Raw genomic sequence first — 21064 nt, 5'->3', positions numbered from 1 at the left:
AGCTTTCAGTAATAAATTAAGAAAATAAATAAATGCCTCCAGATAGGTAGCACTGCTTTAGGAGATTTAGCTCTATACCTTTTTAAAAACCAGTCTCTCATTTGTGTTCACCGTAGAAATCTATCTGAGAAGGTGTCTATCTGTTCACTAATTCATTGTGTGCATGAATAAAACTGAAACGGGAAGGCTTCTTACTTAACAGTAAGGAGGTTTTGGAAGAAGGACCCTGGGTAACCTGAACCAATAATAAAAACAGTACTGAAGCTCATGTAGAGTTAATTGTATACTTCCACACCCCAGGAAGGGGGTGGATTTGGATCCTTAAGACAGATTTTTTATTCTCTTTTGAGACAGGTTGATAGCTCAATTATAAGCATTTGTAAGACATGAATGAAATAAATCATTTCAGAAAGAATCAGTTCTAGACTTTCATTTATTAGCTAGTGATAATTGTATAACTATCTAAATAAGAAAATCAGAAACAAATTGTTTGATTTCACTGTGATTTTCTTTTTAATTCTTTACAATAAGGTAGCGATGCTAGAGAAATAGCTAATACCCTTACAGCTCTAAAATCTAAAGCTACTGGTAAATTAGTAAATTCAATTATATATACTCACATAAAGAAATACCTTCAGCCACCTAAAGATGCTGAAAGACATTGCAGTTAGGCAAACCTTGAACTAGGATAAACTGTTTAAAAATTTTAATATATGCTGATGGCACAAGCCTGAAATAAATGACAAGTGCCAAACAAGGATCCGTAGGTCTTTATTGCCTTCAATTCAGCAAAGTATTTCTCTCAGCTTTAATTTCAGTGGCATATTGGCTTCCTTTTTATTGTCTTTTCTTCACTTTCTATAGTATTTTGCATTCTATGGCATATTTGTCTCAACAATTTACTATTTTTCTCCATGCAAAGTGGTAACTGTACCTGTTCATTATAGTTTGTCTTTTTACTTATTCATTTATTTTTAGCTAACACAATCTAGGCTAGAAGATAACTTTATTTTAAAATTTGATTTTTTTTATCTCCTCAAATTTTCTCTTATTACTGTTCAATGAAACCATCTGTTTGTATTAAGAAGGTGAAAATCTGTGTGGTTGTGGGGTGAATCTCATTTATTGTCTTTTTTCCTTCTCTCCATCCCCACCTCCACCCCCCCCAGCTGACATTTTAGAGTAAATAAGCAGACTGCCTTCAGTCTGTTAGGGCAGTTTGCTGACAGGATAAATAGGTGATATAGCTGCTTACACTGTTTTTACTTTTTTATGATGGAGATGTGATGTTGTATAGGCCACAAGGAGCAGATCTAGAACCCCATTTAAGTGCCTGAGGGCTAACTAAAGAATCTCTTTCATATGCTTTCTTGGTGATCTCATCTCTCTCAGATTCTGCTTGCGCAATGTCCATCAAGAAACAAAGAAGAAAGTATTTTCATCCAGAATTGCCTGCAACAAAAGGGAACTGACTGCTGTGTGAAAGCCTTAATTTCAATAACCTTCAGAAACCATGCAGGGTTTAAAATTTAGATCTTATTGTCTGAGGCTTTGTGCCTTCTGCAAATACCATAGCTGTCAGTGAGGACAGTCTGGTCTCTAGATGTGAGAATGCAGTTAGGCATCAGAGTGAGAGGGAGCTCTGCGCGTGATATGGCATCTATCTCCCTCAAACATTTTCTTCAGAGTGTAAATTGTAGACTGAAATTGCCAAAAACCTTTCACACTAAGGAACAGAATGCCCAAAAGACTTGAAAATGATTATAACTGTACTGCTGCTAGAGACACAGGTGGATTTAAGAATTTAAAGTTTCTCCCTAAATAAGTGACATATCTCACTTTTGTGTGGATCGATACATCATAAGGAAACATACTTCTTCTTTGCTTGCCTGTATTTTTTTTTTCCAGTGGAAAAATTTGTAAGTGTACAAATAACAGCCCATCTGCCAACTTCAATAGCATGAAGTTAGTTAATATTCTTCCAGTTAAACAGACGTGTCACTACTAAAAAACAATCATTTTTACTGGACATTAGTTGTTAATAAAGAAAAAATAACCTTATATCAACTGACCAGAAATGCAGATGAATCCAGAGGAGAAGAAAGCCTCATTATATGAAGACAAGTTGTCTGTCTGGGCATACACTGCATAAATGGACATATGAGAACAAGAGCACTCTACGTAGTCTGAGGTGTCATCAACCACCTTGCAGAACCCGCTATCAGATAACCAGCTGCAGAACAAAAGATTTACAAAGATTTGTGTAATTTACATGGTAAGCAGGCTTGAAAAGTGTTGTATCTCTGAAGTACCAAGTTTTCTGAACTATTACATGTATGTAACATGCATTTTGACATCTTTCAGAACAGTACATTTACATAACATTAAAATACTGTTAATAGCTTTGACTTTTATGATTTAAAATAAATTATGAACAAATGATAATGAACATTTCATTTTTCTGCTAAATAGTTTTTGTGGCCATATTTTTAAAACTTCTGCAATAAATATGGGCTTGTCTGACTTCACAAATTGTTTATCATTTAACTTGCACTATACCTTACCCCATTGTGAAGAGCACTTCATTTTGTACTGATATTTGTTGTTTTGACACTACCATTCATGTTCTGTTTGTCTTTTAGTACTGCTGAACTGAGTTGGGAAGATGATAACACAGGTGACATACTAAGTCATTTCTAGAGGAAAATGCATCTTCTTTATAATAACTTTGAGATAAATGGAGTCACTGGAGCAAAAAGCAGTTAGAAACACAGAGTATGGAATGAGAAGAACCACCATTCGTGCTTGTCCTTATCTTACTCTTCCATAGCTATCCTCTTTGAGAAGATAATGGTCTGGATAAATCCCTGATCTGCCCCTTTACAGTTTCTTTTTTTTCACTTGTACAGTGTCTTTCTTTCATAGACCCAAAGAAAAAAAGTTGATAATTATAAATTAAGAATATTCTGAGTCACAGACTTGAAACAAGACCAGAGATGCAGATTTAATTCTCTGCTTCTGTAAGAACACATTTGAAGTGTTGTCTAAAAACAACTGCAAAGAGCAAAAAAACATTATTAAGTATTGAAATTCTGGAATTTCTGGTCTGTCAGCCTTGCCTAGCAGATATTTTAGTGCCTAAATGTTATTTTGGTGAAAGAAGACAGAAGTATCAGAAAATACTGAGCTAGAATATTTACCTATTTTGTTGTATGAGAAGTTTTATGTGCAAAAAGCCAGAAAAGTTAAGAAAAAGACTTAACTTAAGAAAAGTTAAGAAAAAAAGATATGAAATGGAAACAATTGTATACTTGCAGTTGATCTAAGCAGAGTTATTACATTAATATTGTCTTAATCAAATACACAGGTTCATTGTGGAAACTGGAACACTAAACAGACAAATAAAATAACCTTTCTGCAGCTTGATTCCAAAGGAGACATAGAGACTTCTGTGGAACAATACGACTTCCTGCAGCATAAATCCGATAAATGACTTCATTGTTATCTTTCAGAGGGTGTGAACTCTGACCCTTCAAACTCATAGAAAAAACCTGAAATATGCACAAAGTAAATACAAACGTAATATTAAAAATCAATGGTTAGTGCTCATTTTAATCAGAAACACACACACATGTTTAGACTATTTTAAGTGTATTTAGTACACTTTGAGTGATATCTAAATTGAACTGATTTCTTGTAAAAAAAAATAAATTGCATGATTTTCAAACCTTGTTCTTTAAGGCAAGTTCTTTATCTCCAGTGAGAAACCACTGCTGACTGCTGTATTCTGTGAACTGTACAGATTCACAATTCTGTTCTTGAGGAGGGGATAATACAACAGAGACCTCTAATAGATGCTCAGGCACTTGAATGGAATCCCCGTCTCTTCCATCAAATCTGTGTCCATTTATTTGCTGAGGATACCAGTTGTGAGCCATTATTGCAATGTACGGGCAGCTGTCGAGGATATTTTTACCTCTGTTGAAATGGAAAAGCAACAAGGAAGATAAATGAAACTGAGCTTCTGCTAATTTTCAAGCAGTGACTCTAAAATGTACTTGTAATTACTACTTTATTCCTCCATAAAATTAAGTTTTATGACATTTAATAGAAAGCTTTAGTTGCTGTGAAAAAAAAAAAAAAAGGAAAAAGAGAGAGAGAGATGCTGAATTATGTATATAACGTATACATGTGTATAATAATTATGTATTTTAGATCCTCCATTTTCCCTCTAAATTTTTCCTGCTACGTTCTGCAACCAAAATTCATCCATGGTAAACTAGGTTATTATTTTTTGACTTGATATGGGGCTGAATCTACAAGATGGGGAGGCATCAGAACTAATGACCTTGTTTCACCTTTCAGCAGATGATGCAAAAATACTTGGAATAAAGAATTGGAACTTGCAAATTCTGGACACACTGTTCTGGATAATGTTCATATATATGCCATTTGCTGTCCTTTGTGCTGAGATGGACCTCAGACCCTCTAGAACTTAGCAAATGGGGAAAAAAGTTACATCTCCAAAAGAAGTTGAGGTGGAAATCTAAAATATGCTGATCTGAAGGGAGGTCAGGGAGGGGATGCTTTTTTTATTAATTCAATTAGCTATTTACAGATTCTTAGTGGGAGAGAGCCACTGTTTAAAAGTATGCATTCCATAAATGATAGATATCTGTTTGCACAGTCATCTATTGCCCTTTCCCATGAGCCTGATCAGAAGGTACTATGCACTTGCAGATGATACTAGCAATTTGAAGTAACTTAAAATAATGTGTAAGTGAACAAAACTGAACACACAGAAATTACAGAATCCCAGAATTAAGGCAGCCAGTAGAATTTTTGGTTTATGTAATCTCATCTAAGCCTTAGAACATAGCTTGTCAACATGCAACTATGTATTATTTTCTCAGTGAGGTTAATTAATCTTTTTCCAGAAAATCTTTGAGCTAAGCATGAAAAAGCAGGTCAGAGATCTCCTAACTTTACTCCCACAGCTACCCTGTATCAATGTACCACTTACCTGTGACAACATTTCATAAGGACTATATAGTGCTTTGTACAATTTTTACGGAGTGCAACACATTTTCATACAGGCCATATATCAGGTAATAGGTAAGATCCTTATCCCAAAATTTTGCTTATTGCTTTTTATGAGAACATCAGTATATTGTCATATATTTCCAAACAGACTATGAATTCAAGTTTACTGACCTCTCCCCTGGCAATCCACACATCATCCCAGTCAAGAGGGAAAAGGCAAACTTCTCAGTCATCTCAGCAAGCAGGCTATATCCTCGTGTGTCCGTGCGTTTTGGGCTAGCCAGAGCACAGAGCACCTCATAGAAAAGACTTCTACTTTTATCAGTGAGTAACTGTTTCTCACCTACATCTGTAACCTATTGTAAAGAGAAACAAACCAAAAAAATAAATAAAAAATACAGCATTTTATACACAGAAGTCTGCTTACAACATTTCCTCATGTTAATCACTTCAAGTTGTCAGCTAAGACCAAGTGTAGCAGTAGGTGTTGTGATTAATCACTTTTGCAACATCTTTTTTGTCACAGTGTTCTTTCTAAAAGTTTAGGACATTTTTTCCATCTTCCAATCACTGCTGCCAAGATGTGAGGGGCAGTCTACTGAAAAGTCTACATAAAGATATATTTACTAATAGGGACTTGATTATTAAAGAAAACAAGTGGTATTCTTCCTTCTTTCACAAATCAAAGACTGTTATCCTTCTGAGATTTTTTTTTACATTATTTTCTCTGTTTACTGTGTAAAAGTGGCAACATTTAGAAATAATCTTCTACTTTTCATGATTATTGCTATATTTTTGGGTCTAGATACTTTTTACCCAGCTTGTGTGCATTATTCCACAAGTGCAGAAGAGCCAGAAATCCATAAAACTTGTCCCAGAGTTTTCACAGAACTTAGTACAATGCCTAAGTGCTCAGCTACCCTGCCCACCTGATTCCCAAAGCTACCGCAGGAATACAGACAAGCTGCATGCCTGGTTAAGAGCACATGGGACTCCAGCTGGCCCTGGTAGGATTTGCATGTGTGTTGACTGTAGCAAGCTGTGAAGATATGAGCAAACTTTAGGCCTCACTGTCCTGAGCCAGGGCTAGAACCAACAAAGAGGTGGCCTGAGAATCAAGAAACTATAGAAAGCTCTCTGAAAGTTTAGTATGAAAGAGAAAATTCTGTACAGCAGGTTATCTTAAGCCATCCATATGTATACAAAAATAATTCTGGTTGCTCTTCTCGACCTAATTGTTTTCTGATTTTCTGCCACTACCCTCAGTAGCAGCAAACTGCTTCCTTGACTGTGGGACTTCATGACTTCTACTTTTATTTTTGCATCCTGCACCCCTGACTCATTGCTGTGGATTCTAACCTTGATCTTATCACAGGCTTAAATATTATTAGATTATTATTAAAGACATTGGTCATTCTAGAGATAGCAGGAAATGTTTACCTTATTTATTATATGCATCACAGCAGTAAGCTGCTCTTCAGTAGTTTCTGTAGCCACTTTGATATTGAGATTCTGGAGGACTCTTTGTAAAATGATGTCATCAAGAGGTTGATGCAGTTGATCAATCAGTCCCCAAACTGGCAAAGAGTCCAAATCTGAGACAATGGTGATGTTAGCAATACCATACATGTCATCTACTCTGGCACCCCCTGTGGGATTAGAAAGTACAACCTGGAAACGTTTAGGAAATGGATTTAAAGATCCTGTCTTTGGTGTCAGGGTCACATCCAGAAACGCATTTCTCTGTCCAGGTTCGAAAGTCAATAAACCTTCAGATCTGGCAAAATCTTGTCCTGCAACAGCTGGAGATACGAAGGTCCGACCAATAGCTTCAGGTTTTTGCAGCTCCTTAAAACAAACCAAAAGAGTTTCAGGTAACATGTTGATAGACATGACGGTTCAAAACCAGCTGCTGTTGAACACACATATGTTAAATGGGTTAAATTTAAATTTGTGAAACTAATTTAAATTTTCAAAACGCCCTTCTTATGAACAATATCACAATTACATTAAATGAAGTATGCCCCTGAAGCAACAATCTGTCACATATGGTCTGTGGAAATCTAGAGGAAGTATTATACAAATTGAAATCAGCAAACAGGCTCCCTCTCTTTATTTTTCAAAAAATAAAAAATCACAAAGCTTTTCTTCGTAAATAGGTATTACACAAATGTTAGAACATCAGTAAAGTGAATTCCTGAGGGGTTGATATAATTTTATGTCTGCAGCATCAATTTCCTCAATTCAGGGTACAGACAGGCACTGCCGATTGTAAAAACTCTACAAAAGCCAAGCAGAACTTTTGGAAATCTGATCCCAAAATAATATTAATTCATAAAATACTTTGAATTCCCACATAACTATTTAAAAGAAGAACCATCCAGTTATAACCAAAAGCAAAACAACCACTACAGAATAACCATGCAAGGCAGACAAATGAACTTATCTAGGAATGCTATAGGGCCGCATTTCCCTGCAAAGTAGCACTATTTTTACCTTCTGTGAGGTTTGCAGATACAGTTTCATTCTTCACATTCTCGTTCTTTTTGTCAGTTGCCATACCTTGATATTATATCTGGCAATATAACAAACTTTCCTTAAGTGGAAACTAACATTCTGGGCTATTGTTCATACCTATGATTTTTTAATAGTGTCTATTCATTTAATAAATACAGATTATATATTGATTCAAATATTCTTGAAAAGGTCTCTTACTGTATATAAAGAGCAAGGATTTTTCTTTGTGAAACACAAACCCTCTTTTGAAGGAGTTTAGCTTTACCTGGTAAAATTTCCTGATGGAATAAGAAAGAAAATTTTTGAATTTGCAGAAGACTGTAAATCAGTGTGGTGTCTACCTGTTCAGATTTGCTTTAGAACAAGATCTTCTCATCCATGAGAATTCTAGTGACAAGTTTCCTTTTGTTTATCCGTTTCAATTGAGAGTTAGGAAACAGGGAAATAAATAAGTGGTGATGAAGTAATCAGTTTTCGTAACTAGTGGCCAGAGTAATGTTTAAAAAAATACATAGCAATGAGATAAGCATCTGTTTCCAGTGTCTTACACTTCTTGCCTGCTGTAACCTCTTATTTTACACGCACCAGTAGTACCAGTATTTTGGTACTTAGCCATGCTCAGATCTTAAAACCGTTCAAATCTGCATTGTTACCTAAAAAATACAAATCAATAAAGAACTGCTCTGTGTATTTTAGCCTAAATACACACTGGAAGGTTAAAAATTCCTTCTCAAATTAACATCTACATGATGATAACCACTTCCTCTTGCCTGGAAAGAATGTGAAAATTTGTTACAACACATTCTAACTAAAACAGTGGTCAGCTACTGTGTGATAGATGTATGGAAATGTTGAGTTATCCTATTTAGTTAAAATAGTTACATATGTAATACAGCCATAGAATGCAAGGTTTTGTATTAAAAATGGTGACGGATGTACACTGATCGCACAATGCTTTGTTATAAAAACTGTCCCTTGAAATAATCCTTTTTGGTATAAAATTCAACATACTCAACGTAGATCAGGCTAAGCACTATTCCAATACAATGGGCAAACTTAGAGGAATCTAAGCATTCTTGCAGCGTGTGCTACTGTGCACCTGTGCTACTTCTGCTGAAGGAGAAACTTTGTCATCTGCCAATAAAAACGAGGTATTCATTTACAGCTAAAAGGGTCAACAGTTAGAACATACAAACGTTAAATCTGTAAATATAACAAAAATGAATGGGGATGATACAATTCACCTAAGCACAAGATTCTCAATCAGAAAATATCATTTTTTTTTTTCCAAAATTACTAAACAACATAGAAGTACTCTTTCTATGAGTACTCTCATATGAGTAAAAGACTGCTCTATGTATTAATAAATCTGTGACCTAAGACTGCAGGTATGTTGGTATCTTAATCTTGATAGTCATACCAATAATTAAAAAAACTTCAGAGAATGAAGCTTCAAAAATTGGATTCTCACAAGAGCCTTAAGACAAAGAAAATAATGTATTTGCCTGACTGACCATACTCTTTGGGGCTACTGAAATGTACTATGAACAAAAATAGTCTTGACAATGTAATGAAAGAAAATCTTTTCACTAATGGAAAAATGAAGCAACTAGTCTACATATGCCCAGCAAATGTTTTACTGTTTCCTGAAAAAAACAAATGCTCATTACAGTAAAATTTACTTTAGAGAATAAACAGCGATTTAACAATATGTCAGTCTTACCTGCGTGTTGTAGCTAACCATTGTGGTTACGGATGTACTAGAATCTCTGAGCACTTGCAGACTGACTAAAGTTGTTTTCTTATGAGCCACAGCAAAACGAGATCCCACAGCAAAGTATACTAAACCACGAGGAGCATCACTTTCAAGAACAGTTACAAAAGCAAATCTGGAACTGCTGTTCAACGCAGCTCCTGCACTTACAGCATACAGCTCAACAAAAAAATATGTTTCAAATTCAGGTACCTGCAAATGAGGGAAGATTTTCATATCATTATAAGGCTTACTACTACTTACTTCCAACTTTAAAAAATGTATGCATTATCCTGTATGTGCAATGAATTACAGAATCACAGAATCATCTAGGTTGGAAGAGACCTCCAAGAGGTTGGACCTCCAGTCCAACCTCTGACCTAATGCTAACCAGTCCTCCATCAAAGCATCTAAGCTCTACATCTAAATGTCTTTTAAAGACCTCCAGGGATGGTGACTCAACCACTTCCCTGGGCAGCCCATCCCAATGCCTCACAACCCTTTTGGTAAAGAAGTTTTTCCTAATATCCAGCCTAAACCTCCCCTGGCACAACTTCAGCCCATTCCCCCTTGTCCTGTCGCCACACACATGGGAGAACAGACCAACCCACACCTCACTACAGCCTCCTTTAAGGTACCTATAGAGAGCAAATTACTTGCAATAACACTTATCAAAAGCGTATTTTTTGAAATGTGCTCCAACCTTCATGAGGTTTAAGACATAGAGAAATATTGTCTGTAAACACAGGCTATTAAATTTTAGCATCAATTTGTCAAAGAATCAATCTAGTCAACTCTGTATTCTTTATGCCTGTCTATTGAAAATAAGGTAGACATAGTAAAATTCTGTATGACACACACTGTCTCTTTTGATCACCTTTGATTTTGTACCTACAATAGAAACATAAGGTGTTTAGAAATAGATATCTCATTACTGAGATTCCAGAAATCAATTGGAAGTATGTCATTTGTACCTATTACATGCACACATAAAGAAGAAAACTTGCAAAAGAGTAGTTCTTTACAAGACAATAGTTCTACAGAAAAAAAAAAAAAAAAAAAAAAAAAAAAAGATGAGCATTGAAGATTTATTTTTTTTGGTGAGCACAGCTTTTTGTGTCAACTCTGTCCTTTTAGAAATCCTGATTTAATTCTAGAAAAGCTAGTCATGTCTTAGCTAACAAAGTCTATATAGCTGACTAAGTCAAACCTTTAAAGCCCAGAATGCTATACATTACGGCATAAAAATGTGAAATATTTATTGAATGTATTTATTACTTCATCATTTTGTAATATATTTGTTACTAATTTATAAACTACCTATAACTGGAAGAAGAAATTGCAAGGATTTGGGGAATTATATAACATATATATTTTAATTGAGTTGTTAAGTAACTCTTTACATTGAATGATCTTGACCAATTGAGGGCAGGCACCAATTTGTGGGAATGCCATAGGGACCTTTTGCCCTCCATTAGCACCTGTTAGATCAGCACTTGCTTGTGGTACATTCATGTGGTACAGCAGCTGCTGCACTGCTGTCATTAAATAATGATATCACTCTTTTAGACTATGGATTCAAAATTCCACTTTACTCAGCAAGGCAGCCTGTGTGTCACTACTGTATATATTTTATTCATTGGCTTTTTCATTTAAAAATAATATCTGAAGAAGGAAGATGGCTCTCTTCCTGAACTATGAAAATGCACCCCTCTTATCACCATTTCCTACATCTTGCACTACTTCATACAACATAGTCAGAAAAATGAGGGAATGTCTTTTTCAGTTCCCTGTACTTCAGCTTTGACAATATCCTAACTGCTAGGATAATTTCCTGCAAAGTTTCAGACTTTTTGAATGCTCTGTAAGAATGAGAACCATTAACACAACATTTCTAACCTAGATGGTGACAAGATGGTCAGAGATCAGCAGTTTACACATATCATTGTGCAAGACTAGACATGTAAAAATAAGAAGTTGTACTAGAAGATTTTTGTTGAATGCAAAGATATTACTTGCAGGATGTGTTTTGCATAAGGCACACAAAAATGTGGTTTGATAGATGAAAAAAAATATTGTTTGGAGGTTAAGAGCATACTGAAATGAGTCCATTTTGTTTTTTTATTATTGTTATGTAGGAATCTGAGACCTGCATTCTACTCTTCCAATTAAATACTTAACTCCTTCCTGAATTTTTACCAGTCACAATGGAATCAGAAGCCTGTAAGTAAATGTGTTTGGAAAGGAACTGAGCAGATCTTAAGTTGTCATCTTCAAACTGTGTCTACACATCAATTCCTCTGTATCAGAGGGGTGTTTTTTTATCTTGATAAACTGCAATTCAGCAACATTGCAATGTACATAAATGAGCAAAACCTACTCACATTATCAGGTTTTATTTCAATGGAGATGTTGCATGTTGTTTGACCTGCCACACAGGTAGTGGTTCCCAGAACAGACACCAGTTCGTTCTCCAAGTTCATGCCATCCTTCAGAAGGACAACACCTGTTTTATTGAAGGTCACACGCCAAAAGACCGTCACATCTTCAAATGCTCTATAAGCAAATCAAAAGAGTAAACATGTACTGAAAGAGAGCACTATTACTTTAGGAAACAAACCACAGAGGTATCTACGTTCTTTACTAGTCAAAATCAACTAGGTAAGTAGGTGAGATCAGCTGAGTAAGAGACTTATGTTTGAAAGACAAGGATGTTGCCAAGGACTTTCATTAATACTATTAATACATTTGCCTGGTAAGCCAGACAGAATCTGGCTTTCCTGTGAGCTTGAGGAACTTAGAATACTTGAGCATACTTGTCTAAAATACGTGTAAATGTGCAACATGTACATGCGTTAGGAAAACACAGTATCTGTGTGACTGAAGACATAGTGCTGACACTTAAGCATTGTCTTAATTGCTCATTCAAGTATTCCAGCCTACTATTCCTACCCAGTGAGATGAGAATTTTAATTTCACCTCGAGCACTGTAAATACTTTATGTTTAGCAAAACTTTCAATTTTGCTGCCTACTGGCGTAAGTTGGAACATATTTGCGTTTTCAATTTCAGTTTTATAACAGTGACAGACCTAATCACATCTAAAAGCCAGTTTGCCAAATTCAGGGTAATCATTAGAGGAGCTGAAAGGCAAAGATTTATTACAAAACTGTATGATAACCTCTTCTGCTAACAGCAGCATCCTTGATTCAACAAGCATGTGGGAGGAGCACTTGAATTAGCTGTTGTCTGCACCTGTTTGGTTGTCTTGCAACAATCAGCAGCACCTCTTTGTTCTCAGAGTCTTCATCAAGTACAAGACCACTTTGTACTTCTGGAATGAATCCCAAAATGCCATTCTGAAGATCACTTCCTATGTAGAAAGCAGTCCAAGAAATTAGTTAGCAAGAAAGTTAAGCTGGGACTAAATTATATTTTTAACATGGACAACTGATAAAACAAATATATAAAATAAAAATAAAAATAAAAATAAAAATAAAAATAAAAATAAAAATAAAAATAAAAATAAAAATAAAAACTAGGTATCAAAAGTATACATCAAGAGACCACCAAAGTGTACCTTAAGAAAATTTCTTCTAATGTTACTATTCTTAATTTACTTTCCATATCTATCCAGAACTTCAAGTGTTGGCATTTCTACATTTTATTTTAACCAACAGAGCAGAAGGTTTTGAAAGTAAATTCCTTATGAGAATCCTGGCAGCACCCCTGCACATAAGCTTCTATTTTCAGCAGCATTCAGCAAAGCGACTGAATTTCTGTCCCACGACTTCAAGAGACAAGGTGTTACAGTAATCAAGAACAGTTTCAAAAAACATACTTATAATTACCTTATGAGATACTCATACTCGGTCTCAGCTATATTATTTTACATCTACCATACCCGTTAAAACATATTATTTTTAAACAGAGATGGACATCAGTATGCCCTTAGACAGGCAGTGCTGTCATGGTTGGTTATGGAATAAAGACAGGCTTCTAAGGACATGACTTCAGCTCCCTTATTCAGCCCACCCAGAATGTTGTTGATTCCATTCATTTTCCCAAATTGCTACGTTAGGTTTTCTCCTAAATCTTTAACTCAGTGCAAGAAACTGTGGAGCTGGAAAACACTGTATTGTTCTCATGAGAATATAAATAGCTTCAGCAAAGCAGCAGTGGAGAAAAAAGAAAAAAAAAATAAATCCTGGGCTAATGAAAGAAAACTAATGCCTCTTCACAATGTCCCATAAAATCTCACTTTTAAAGGATTTCTCCTTATGCAACTGGCGTTGTTGCTCTGCATATGGGAAGGCAACCTAGTTCTGATGCAGTGCATGTTTAACATCAGCATACATACCAACCATTAACAGAAACAGTGTCTCGTTTTATGCATGCACAAATATGTAATCTGTTGTATCTTTCTATCTATATAGTTAAATGCAGATAGATCCTTTGATGCTTCTCCTTAAACCGAGTTGTCTCCTGTCTTACTTTGTGCACACGCTTTACTCAGGGTGTAACTCTGGAACATGGTAATACACTTCTGTGGGATTCGATACAAGTTCAAATTCCCACCCATGTTTATGCACACACTTATTTGTTTAACCTGCATGTATGGCCAGTTGATTGCTTGAGTGGTGAATTTCCGAAGCTGTGCACATCCATTTTAAATGGTCTGTTCCTGCATACCTAATTTTGGTCACCACATACAGTTACCCAACAGCAAAGTTCAATATCTGTTCCCACACCTATCTTTCATTGTTAAGACAATTTGAATACACAAAGCTTCCAGTAAATGCTGTATCTTACATGTAATTTTCTTGATTAGCCTAGTGTGTTCCAATTCCCCAGTAGTTTCTTGAAGTTCAATCTACACTGCTGTCAAACTTAGTTTATATTCAGTGGAGAAGTCTGATAGATATTGAAAAGCTGTTTTTAAAACCTAGCAGAAATTGGAGCTTTCTCACAGCAGTGTGCAGTGACTGAAGGAAAAATTCTTTCCTAGATACCCATTCAAGCACAGTCTTATCTTCCATCTTCAGAAGCAGAGTATAACTAACCGCAGAGTTGAATTACACAGTATAAAGACGTGAAAACACATTACCCTGTTTTTACACGTCACAGAATCCCCATCCAGTGTGAAGGTGACAAAAAACAACCAAACAAAAAAATGTGATGCCACTACATATGAAACAAAACATAAAAAATTGCTATATTGCTAATATAGTTAAAAAAAAAAAAAAAAAAAAAAAAGGCTACCTGCAATAATTACTGTAGCAAAAGCAGCAAATCCATGTTCATCCTTTCCCTCCACAATCTGAGCTCCACATTCAGGATCTGAGAGGAAAACATAGAACAATTCCTGTCCTTCAGGCTCATCATCATCAAAAATTTTTATGGACACCTTGCTTTCTGTTTCTCCATCCAGCAAAGTCAGAGAGACTGACTGTTCCTCAAAATCTTCTCCTTCCATTGCCCACGTGAAGTCTGATTTTCCATAAGCATTTTCAAAAGGATATGAATGCATTTCACTCTGTGCACTTACTCCACCAAAAGTTTTAACAGTTACTTCAATATTACCAGTAAAGCCCTGGGTCCTTCTGATACTAATTATTACTGTATTGGGAGTACTACTGTTTGTGTCTTCTTCAATATAAATCAACTCTGGCCCCAAACTCAGTATTCCATGAAGAATGTCATTAGCGAGGATATTAATTGTTGCAACACTGAAAGCAGGATTCAAACGTGGACTCCAGTCAGGTTTCACAGGTTGAAAATCTAAAATTTCCACAGCAGTCAAATTTACAAAAAAAAATTCCTCCATTTCAGAAACAGCATCATCGATTATTGATATTTCTATTGTGGCATTTGTCTGAAAATGTACAAATATAAGCTCTCCGTTATAGATAGGTCTAAAGTCCTCTAGTGGTTTGGCACTTCCTGGAGTGGTTTGATATGTCAGTTTAGTGAGATTACTTTGAAAACCAAACAGTCTTTGGACATGCAGTGTGACTGCCTGAACATCTTCTTCAACTGAAACAGTTGTTGAGTTAAGAGCAAACTGAAAGATCCCCATTGGCTCAATTTCAGCTGTTTGAAATCCTGACCTGAAACAGAAAAGATATTGAAGTCAAGTGAGCAAACATGAAATGCGAAAATTAAAACACCCAAGCAGAACAGCTTCCATTGAACAGCCAGTAATGGTTGTAAGAAAGCAAATTAAAAGAAAAATGCGTAATAGTAGAGGGAAGAAAGAGCAGCCATACAAGGAAGGATGTAAAAAGGTTCTTTGAAAAATGTTTTTGGAATGATTGTGTCAAAGAGCCTTCCACAAGCTTTACACATCCTGAGTCAACACAGAATACAGAATAAAGGGTAAATTAAATAAGGCCTTCCTGAGAAAATGTAGAGGGAAAGGAATGTATCATGTATTTCTACTGTGGATACAATACAGGAGGACATACTGCAATACAGCCACTCTGAGTAATAATAGTTTTAACCACAGCATGCACTTTCTGTATGAGGTGAAAACTGTGGACTAAACCAATGTCAGCAGATCTATTTTAATTAGGAAGCAAAAGAAGTATGAAAGCTATTTTAAGACTTACAGTGGGGTTTTGAAGTATTAGCCTTTCCTTCCCAATATTACTAATAGTATTTTTTTTCCAGATTTGAACCCCATTAGCAATATCTATTTGAACTCGATTGTGTTCATGTAAAATATATCTCCTTTCTATGAGAAAAAAGCACAGAGATGACAACTGGGTTATTCTGCTTTCAAAAGAGCCTTTACTAAACCTTGGATCTTACACTTACCTCTAAAACTGACCCATTAGTCGGTGCTGTGGGTTACCAAATAGCACTGCAATTACAGTGTGCAATTTTCATTAATAAAATCCATAAATTTCCATCACGAAGGGAGTCAAAAACTCTTTAAAGTAATTGTCAGCTTTGCCTCCCACTCCATCTTGTCTGAAGTTTTCAAAAAAAAAAACATTCTTGTACACTCAAGATTTTTAAATCACTTTATGGTAAATAGGTGCTCTGAGGACACCAGTCCACAGAACATACAGGCCTAGGAGAACAGGTCAGTCCAAGAAGTTTAGCCATCCAGCTCATTCCTTACTTCCTTCAGATTTGCCAGTAAAATTGTAATGCGAAGAAGCAAATACCTTTCTCCATACACAAGTTTGTTCTAGGTCCATTCATCTTATGCCATTTTTAATCAATAAATTATCAATAAATAAAGAAGAATGAAAAGAAAGTAATTTGAAGAAAAAATAACAGCCTAGCTGAGATGGAAGGCTACAGTAAATGTAATGGTTTTGCTTTTAAGAACACACACATGTGCACACATACATGTACACAGACACACACATACATATATAAAATGAATGAAGTAGTTTCTAAGCATATTGCTCTCTACAATTACCTGAAAGGGAGTGGTGGGAAGCTGGGGGGGAGTCAGACTCTTCTCACAGGTAACTAGTGATAGGACCAGAGGGAATGGCCTCATGTTGCACCAGGGGAGAGTCAGGTTGGAAATGAGGAGACATTTCTTCTCAGAAAGAGCAGTCAGGCATCGGGACGGGTTGGCCAGGGAGGTGGTGGAGTCACCGTCCCTGGGGGTGTTCAAGGAAAGGTTGGACCTGGTGCTTGGGGACATGGTTTGGTGGGTGACATTGGTAGTATGGGGGTGGTTAGGCCAGGTGATCTTGGAGGTCTTTTCCAATCTTATTGATTCTGTGATTTTTGTTTCAATTTATCTAAAACAGTGTTTGTTACCTTAGATTATCTAACTATGGATTTTTAGGGAGACTAATGAAAACTTAAGAGTCCCTTTCATTCTTCAGCTTCCTAGCTAAAGCTGTCAGTCCTTTGTTTTCTTAACTGTCCCCATAGATTGAGATATGTCCCAGACACCATGGATTCCACTGGCATGAAACAGACTGGAATTTGAGACGAGCCTCAGTCCTGATAAAGTCAGGTCTGCAGTACTGGTATTTGATTCCAGCTGAGACAACATTTATGAATTTATCAAAAAAGGCACTACATCTTCCTACCTATTTATAATTTAAAAGGGATTTGTATAAGGCATATTCCTGCATGCAGGTTCTTACAGTATCTGTGCAACTAAAAGTTATGAGTAATAGCCTTACCTCAGGCGAGCCCCACCAGATGCATTGCTGTGCACCGATGTTAAAGAGATGGCAAATGTCTCATGTTTGTTTATGCTTGGAGTAGCCTGAAATGAGATTACTTTACTTTTCTCACCAGCTGAAAATAGAACAGTACCTGAAATAAAAGAGATGCAAGAAAGAGAACACAAATCAAAACCACTAAATCTGAATCCCCATTTTACCTGGGAATATACTGAGACAGAGCCTCTAAAGGCAATTCCCCTCCATTTAGGAAGAAGAATCTGCACAAGGATCTTTTTTATATAAAGCTGTCCATCAGTGTACAGCATTGTGCTTACCTCTCAGACATGTATCTATGAAGTTTAACTCTTTTTTTTTTGTTGTTGTTGTTGTTCATAAAATGAAAATATTGCTTACAGATAAAAATCAGGTCATACAATTTCATCCTAATCACACTTCATTAATAGAGGAAACGTGTATAGGTACCAATAACTGAAAGGTGATATCACCACTTAAGCCACTTTCACAGCTCTTTCCTCAAGAGAGTACTTACCAAAAGTTGGAGTAATATTGCCTGGCTGAGCAAAGTCAGTGATCAGGTCTGGTGGGTATCCAGAAATCCAGTTAACTGTTACAGAGCCATAAACACCCTCTCTGGTTATGACAGCCTGACCTGTCCCTGCTACAATGTCTGCAAGACGTAAAGTAACAGATTCAAAGCCAACCTGTGGAAACATCAATTTGGATAGAGAAAACTGAATAAGAACGGGCATATGTGCAAGTGCACTATATATTTTGAAGAAAGCATTTCACACTCATAAACATAGTTGTGACAAACACAGATATATGTAAGTGTACTCTCTCTACTTCTCTCTCTCTTTCTCCCCCTTCCTCCCTCCCTTGACAAGTCTTTAACAATTCTGCTAAATCTGAGATTTTTGAGAATTAGATCTCAGGGAAATTAATAAATATTACTCAGATTTCATTACTAAAAACACTAAACATAGCATTCTGTGTCTGTTGTTTACAACAAATACCCTTATTACAGTAATAGCTGTATTACTACACATATATGCATAAAGCTAGAATAAATTACTGTGTATCCAGTACAAAGTTGTTGCCATATGAAATTGTTAATGGGAATATTTTTGCTAGTGTAATCTACTTTTCTTTCGGTTTAAGAAGCAGATTGGGCTAAAAGCATAATTCTCACATTCTAAAAGCACTGACAATTGGATATATTATATGATAGTATATAATATTTACAGTAAAACAATTTCAATTGAGTAATTATAAACTAAAGAACATGCTTTGAGAACAAAAAAATATGTAATTAAAATATAAGCAAAATGTGAGGGCCAAAAGCGCAGTGTGCTTTTGTCTTTGCCTGATGCTTAAAAAGTAGCTGAAGCATATACACTATATCAGAATACACAGATTCTTTTTTCCCACTATCTTATAAAGTAGCCAGAAACAGAATTTCTCAGAGATTAGCCAAATACATTGTTAACTGCTTTAAAAAACAGAATGACATCCACCTCTTTTTGCACATACTATTGCATACATGCCATAATCTAATTTTGGGCAGCTGTACTTAAAGGAAAACATTGTCCAGAATTAGTTCTTTTTCCTTTAAGTCTCAGAACTTCCATTTCATATAAACAAAAATATAAATTAACCATAATATTTACATTATTTATTGTAACTTTAAAAATATGTATCATAACTAATAGATAAAGAGACATTTTCAAGCAGTACTAGCAATTTTGTATAAGAATTTAAAAAAACATTTCCAGAAAAGTTAACGCTTAGTATAAGTAAAAACAGGAAAAGTTGCTCATTAAATTGGCTGCAATTACAAAAACTTTATGGTGTCAACTGAATCCTCACAGCAGTTATCTTTTGTAATGCAGTGTGGTAGCTATGCTATACTTTGGCCTGAAATGTTATACTGACCTGCGAATTGGCAGCTTCCTCAGGAATAAGCAGAACAGCTGACTTTGCTTCTCCTAATATTTTAGGCACATCCTTGGCACCTCCCTTAACCAGGCTTACATTAATCAGTTCCAGAGTAAAATTCAAGCCCGGTAAAAGAAATGCCTTTGAAAGAGAGAATTTAAATAAAAAGGTATAAAATTTAATTCCACTAAAACATGAGATTCACCACTTCAAAGAATTAAGCAGCAGACCAATGTGCCTTTTTTATTCCACTTGCATACAAAAGCTGTGTTTTCAAGACAAGCATTTTATTGATTACCTTTCTCAAAAGAACTACAGACAAAACATCAATGTTATGAATGTGATTGATCAGCAGTTTGTTAGACTGTGAATTTGTAAAGCAACTATTGTCACTTTAATAGATTGTGACTGACATGGTGGGCCTCGGCTTGATTTTAATCCTTATGATTCACCACAGTGTGGATGTAAAACGGTAACAATAAAAAACTACTGGCAACACAGAAAACTGAAGATAACATATCTGCTGCTTCACGTGATCACTATTGACAATCCAAAATGGAAACTTGAGAAAGTATTTGGATGCATATAATAATAAAATATGGAAATGATAATAATGCTTATCAATGATGGAGGGAAAAGCTGAATATATGAACATATATATACTATGTACTATGTATACAATATACTATATATGAACATATATATACTATGGTATAATGCACCATAGTGATTTTGTAAGATTATGTAAAAATATATTTAACTCCACTTCTATTCCATAAATTCATAATATTAAAAAACCTTCTTTGATGTTTCTTCATAGTGGATTCTGTTGACTCTAGTTATCTTATTACAGATTTGTATTGTGATTAAGACAAAAGTAAACAATAGATATCAAATAATCTAAAAGGATAATACAGACCTGGCTGCTTATTGGCACTCTTTTCACTCCAAAGCTGGCACCATCTTTTATGGCGAGGTATCCCTCTTCATCCCCAGGTGCAGTTAGTGCTTCTTTGTGATGAGATGAGATTTGGTACTGAATGACCACTTCTCCAAATGCCCCAGCATGCCGAGTTACATTGATCTGAACATACCGATTGAGATCTCTCTCTATTAATACCAACTGCTGATCAGAGTACAAGGCAAACACCCCATGAGGATCATCATTTGCAAAAACATTGATCTTTGAAGTTCTTCTGTCTTGGTCTAAATCTGCTCCACCTTCTACTGAAATCAGTTGCACTGTGTAGCTCTCTTCCAGTTCTGGAACCTCATCAGGTAACAGGTAGATAATTATCTCAGCTGTACTCTGCTGGTCAGCAATGACAACAGATCCTTCTGTCATAAGAAAGTCACCCGTGATGTCAGATTCACTATGTATTTCCCAGTAAACCTGAAATGAATTTAAAAAATTAACAAAACAGAAGAAAACAAAATTACCCACAGAATCAGAAACTTTCATATTCAATATTCAAAATAGAGAGGATATGGAATGGATTGGCTTTAAGTAGATAAATTAGAAATTGTTTTAGATATGCACAGAAAGAGACATACAGGCTGTCTTGCAAAAGGCGTGTGTGTTGTTTCTCTAAAAATATAACTTTCTCATCTGTATATCTTCAGAAGATTTATTTAAAACTCTCTAGAAT

The 21064-nt window shown here is 35.6% G+C and overlaps 1 protein-coding gene across 4 annotated transcripts in view; it reads right to left on the bottom strand.

Moving 5' to 3' along the window:
- Positions 1–21064, bottom strand: part of ADGRV1 (adhesion G protein-coupled receptor V1) — a 287686-nt gene that overhangs the window by 153379 nt on the left and 113243 nt on the right. For 3 of the 4 annotated variants that reach the window (XR_014319280.1, XM_082782584.1, XM_082782585.1), the window contains exons 70-82: positions 20335–20808; positions 19413–19556; positions 18010–18181; positions 17475–17610; positions 14575–15422; positions 12568–12685; positions 11698–11869; positions 9284–9526; positions 6484–6891; positions 5215–5399; positions 3729–3978; positions 3412–3551; positions 2073–2233 (exon numbers count right to left, since the gene is read on the bottom strand). Coding sequence is in view for 3 of the 4 variants with exons in the window: in XM_082782584.1 (XP_082638710.1) it covers positions 2073–2233; positions 3412–3551; positions 3729–3978; positions 5215–5399; positions 6484–6891; positions 9284–9526; positions 11698–11869; positions 12568–12685; positions 14575–15422; positions 17475–17610; positions 18010–18181; positions 19413–19556; positions 20335–20808 (3451 nt within the window). In the remaining variant the exon portion in view is untranslated. Of the gene's footprint in view, positions 1–2072; positions 2234–3411; positions 3552–3728; positions 3979–5214; positions 5400–6483; positions 6892–7538; positions 7619–9283; positions 9527–11697; positions 11870–12567; positions 12686–14574; positions 15423–17474; positions 17611–18009; positions 18182–19412; positions 19557–20334; positions 20809–21064 lie in introns of those variants that run through there. The other variant, XM_082782586.1, reaches the window with a different exon arrangement.

Source organism: Aythya marila, assembly GCF_965140915.1.
Source record: "Aythya marila genome assembly, chromosome: Z".
Taxonomy (NCBI): Eukaryota; Metazoa; Chordata; class Aves; order Anseriformes; family Anatidae; genus Aythya; species Aythya marila.
This window is presented reverse-complemented; position numbering and strand designations above follow the sequence as displayed.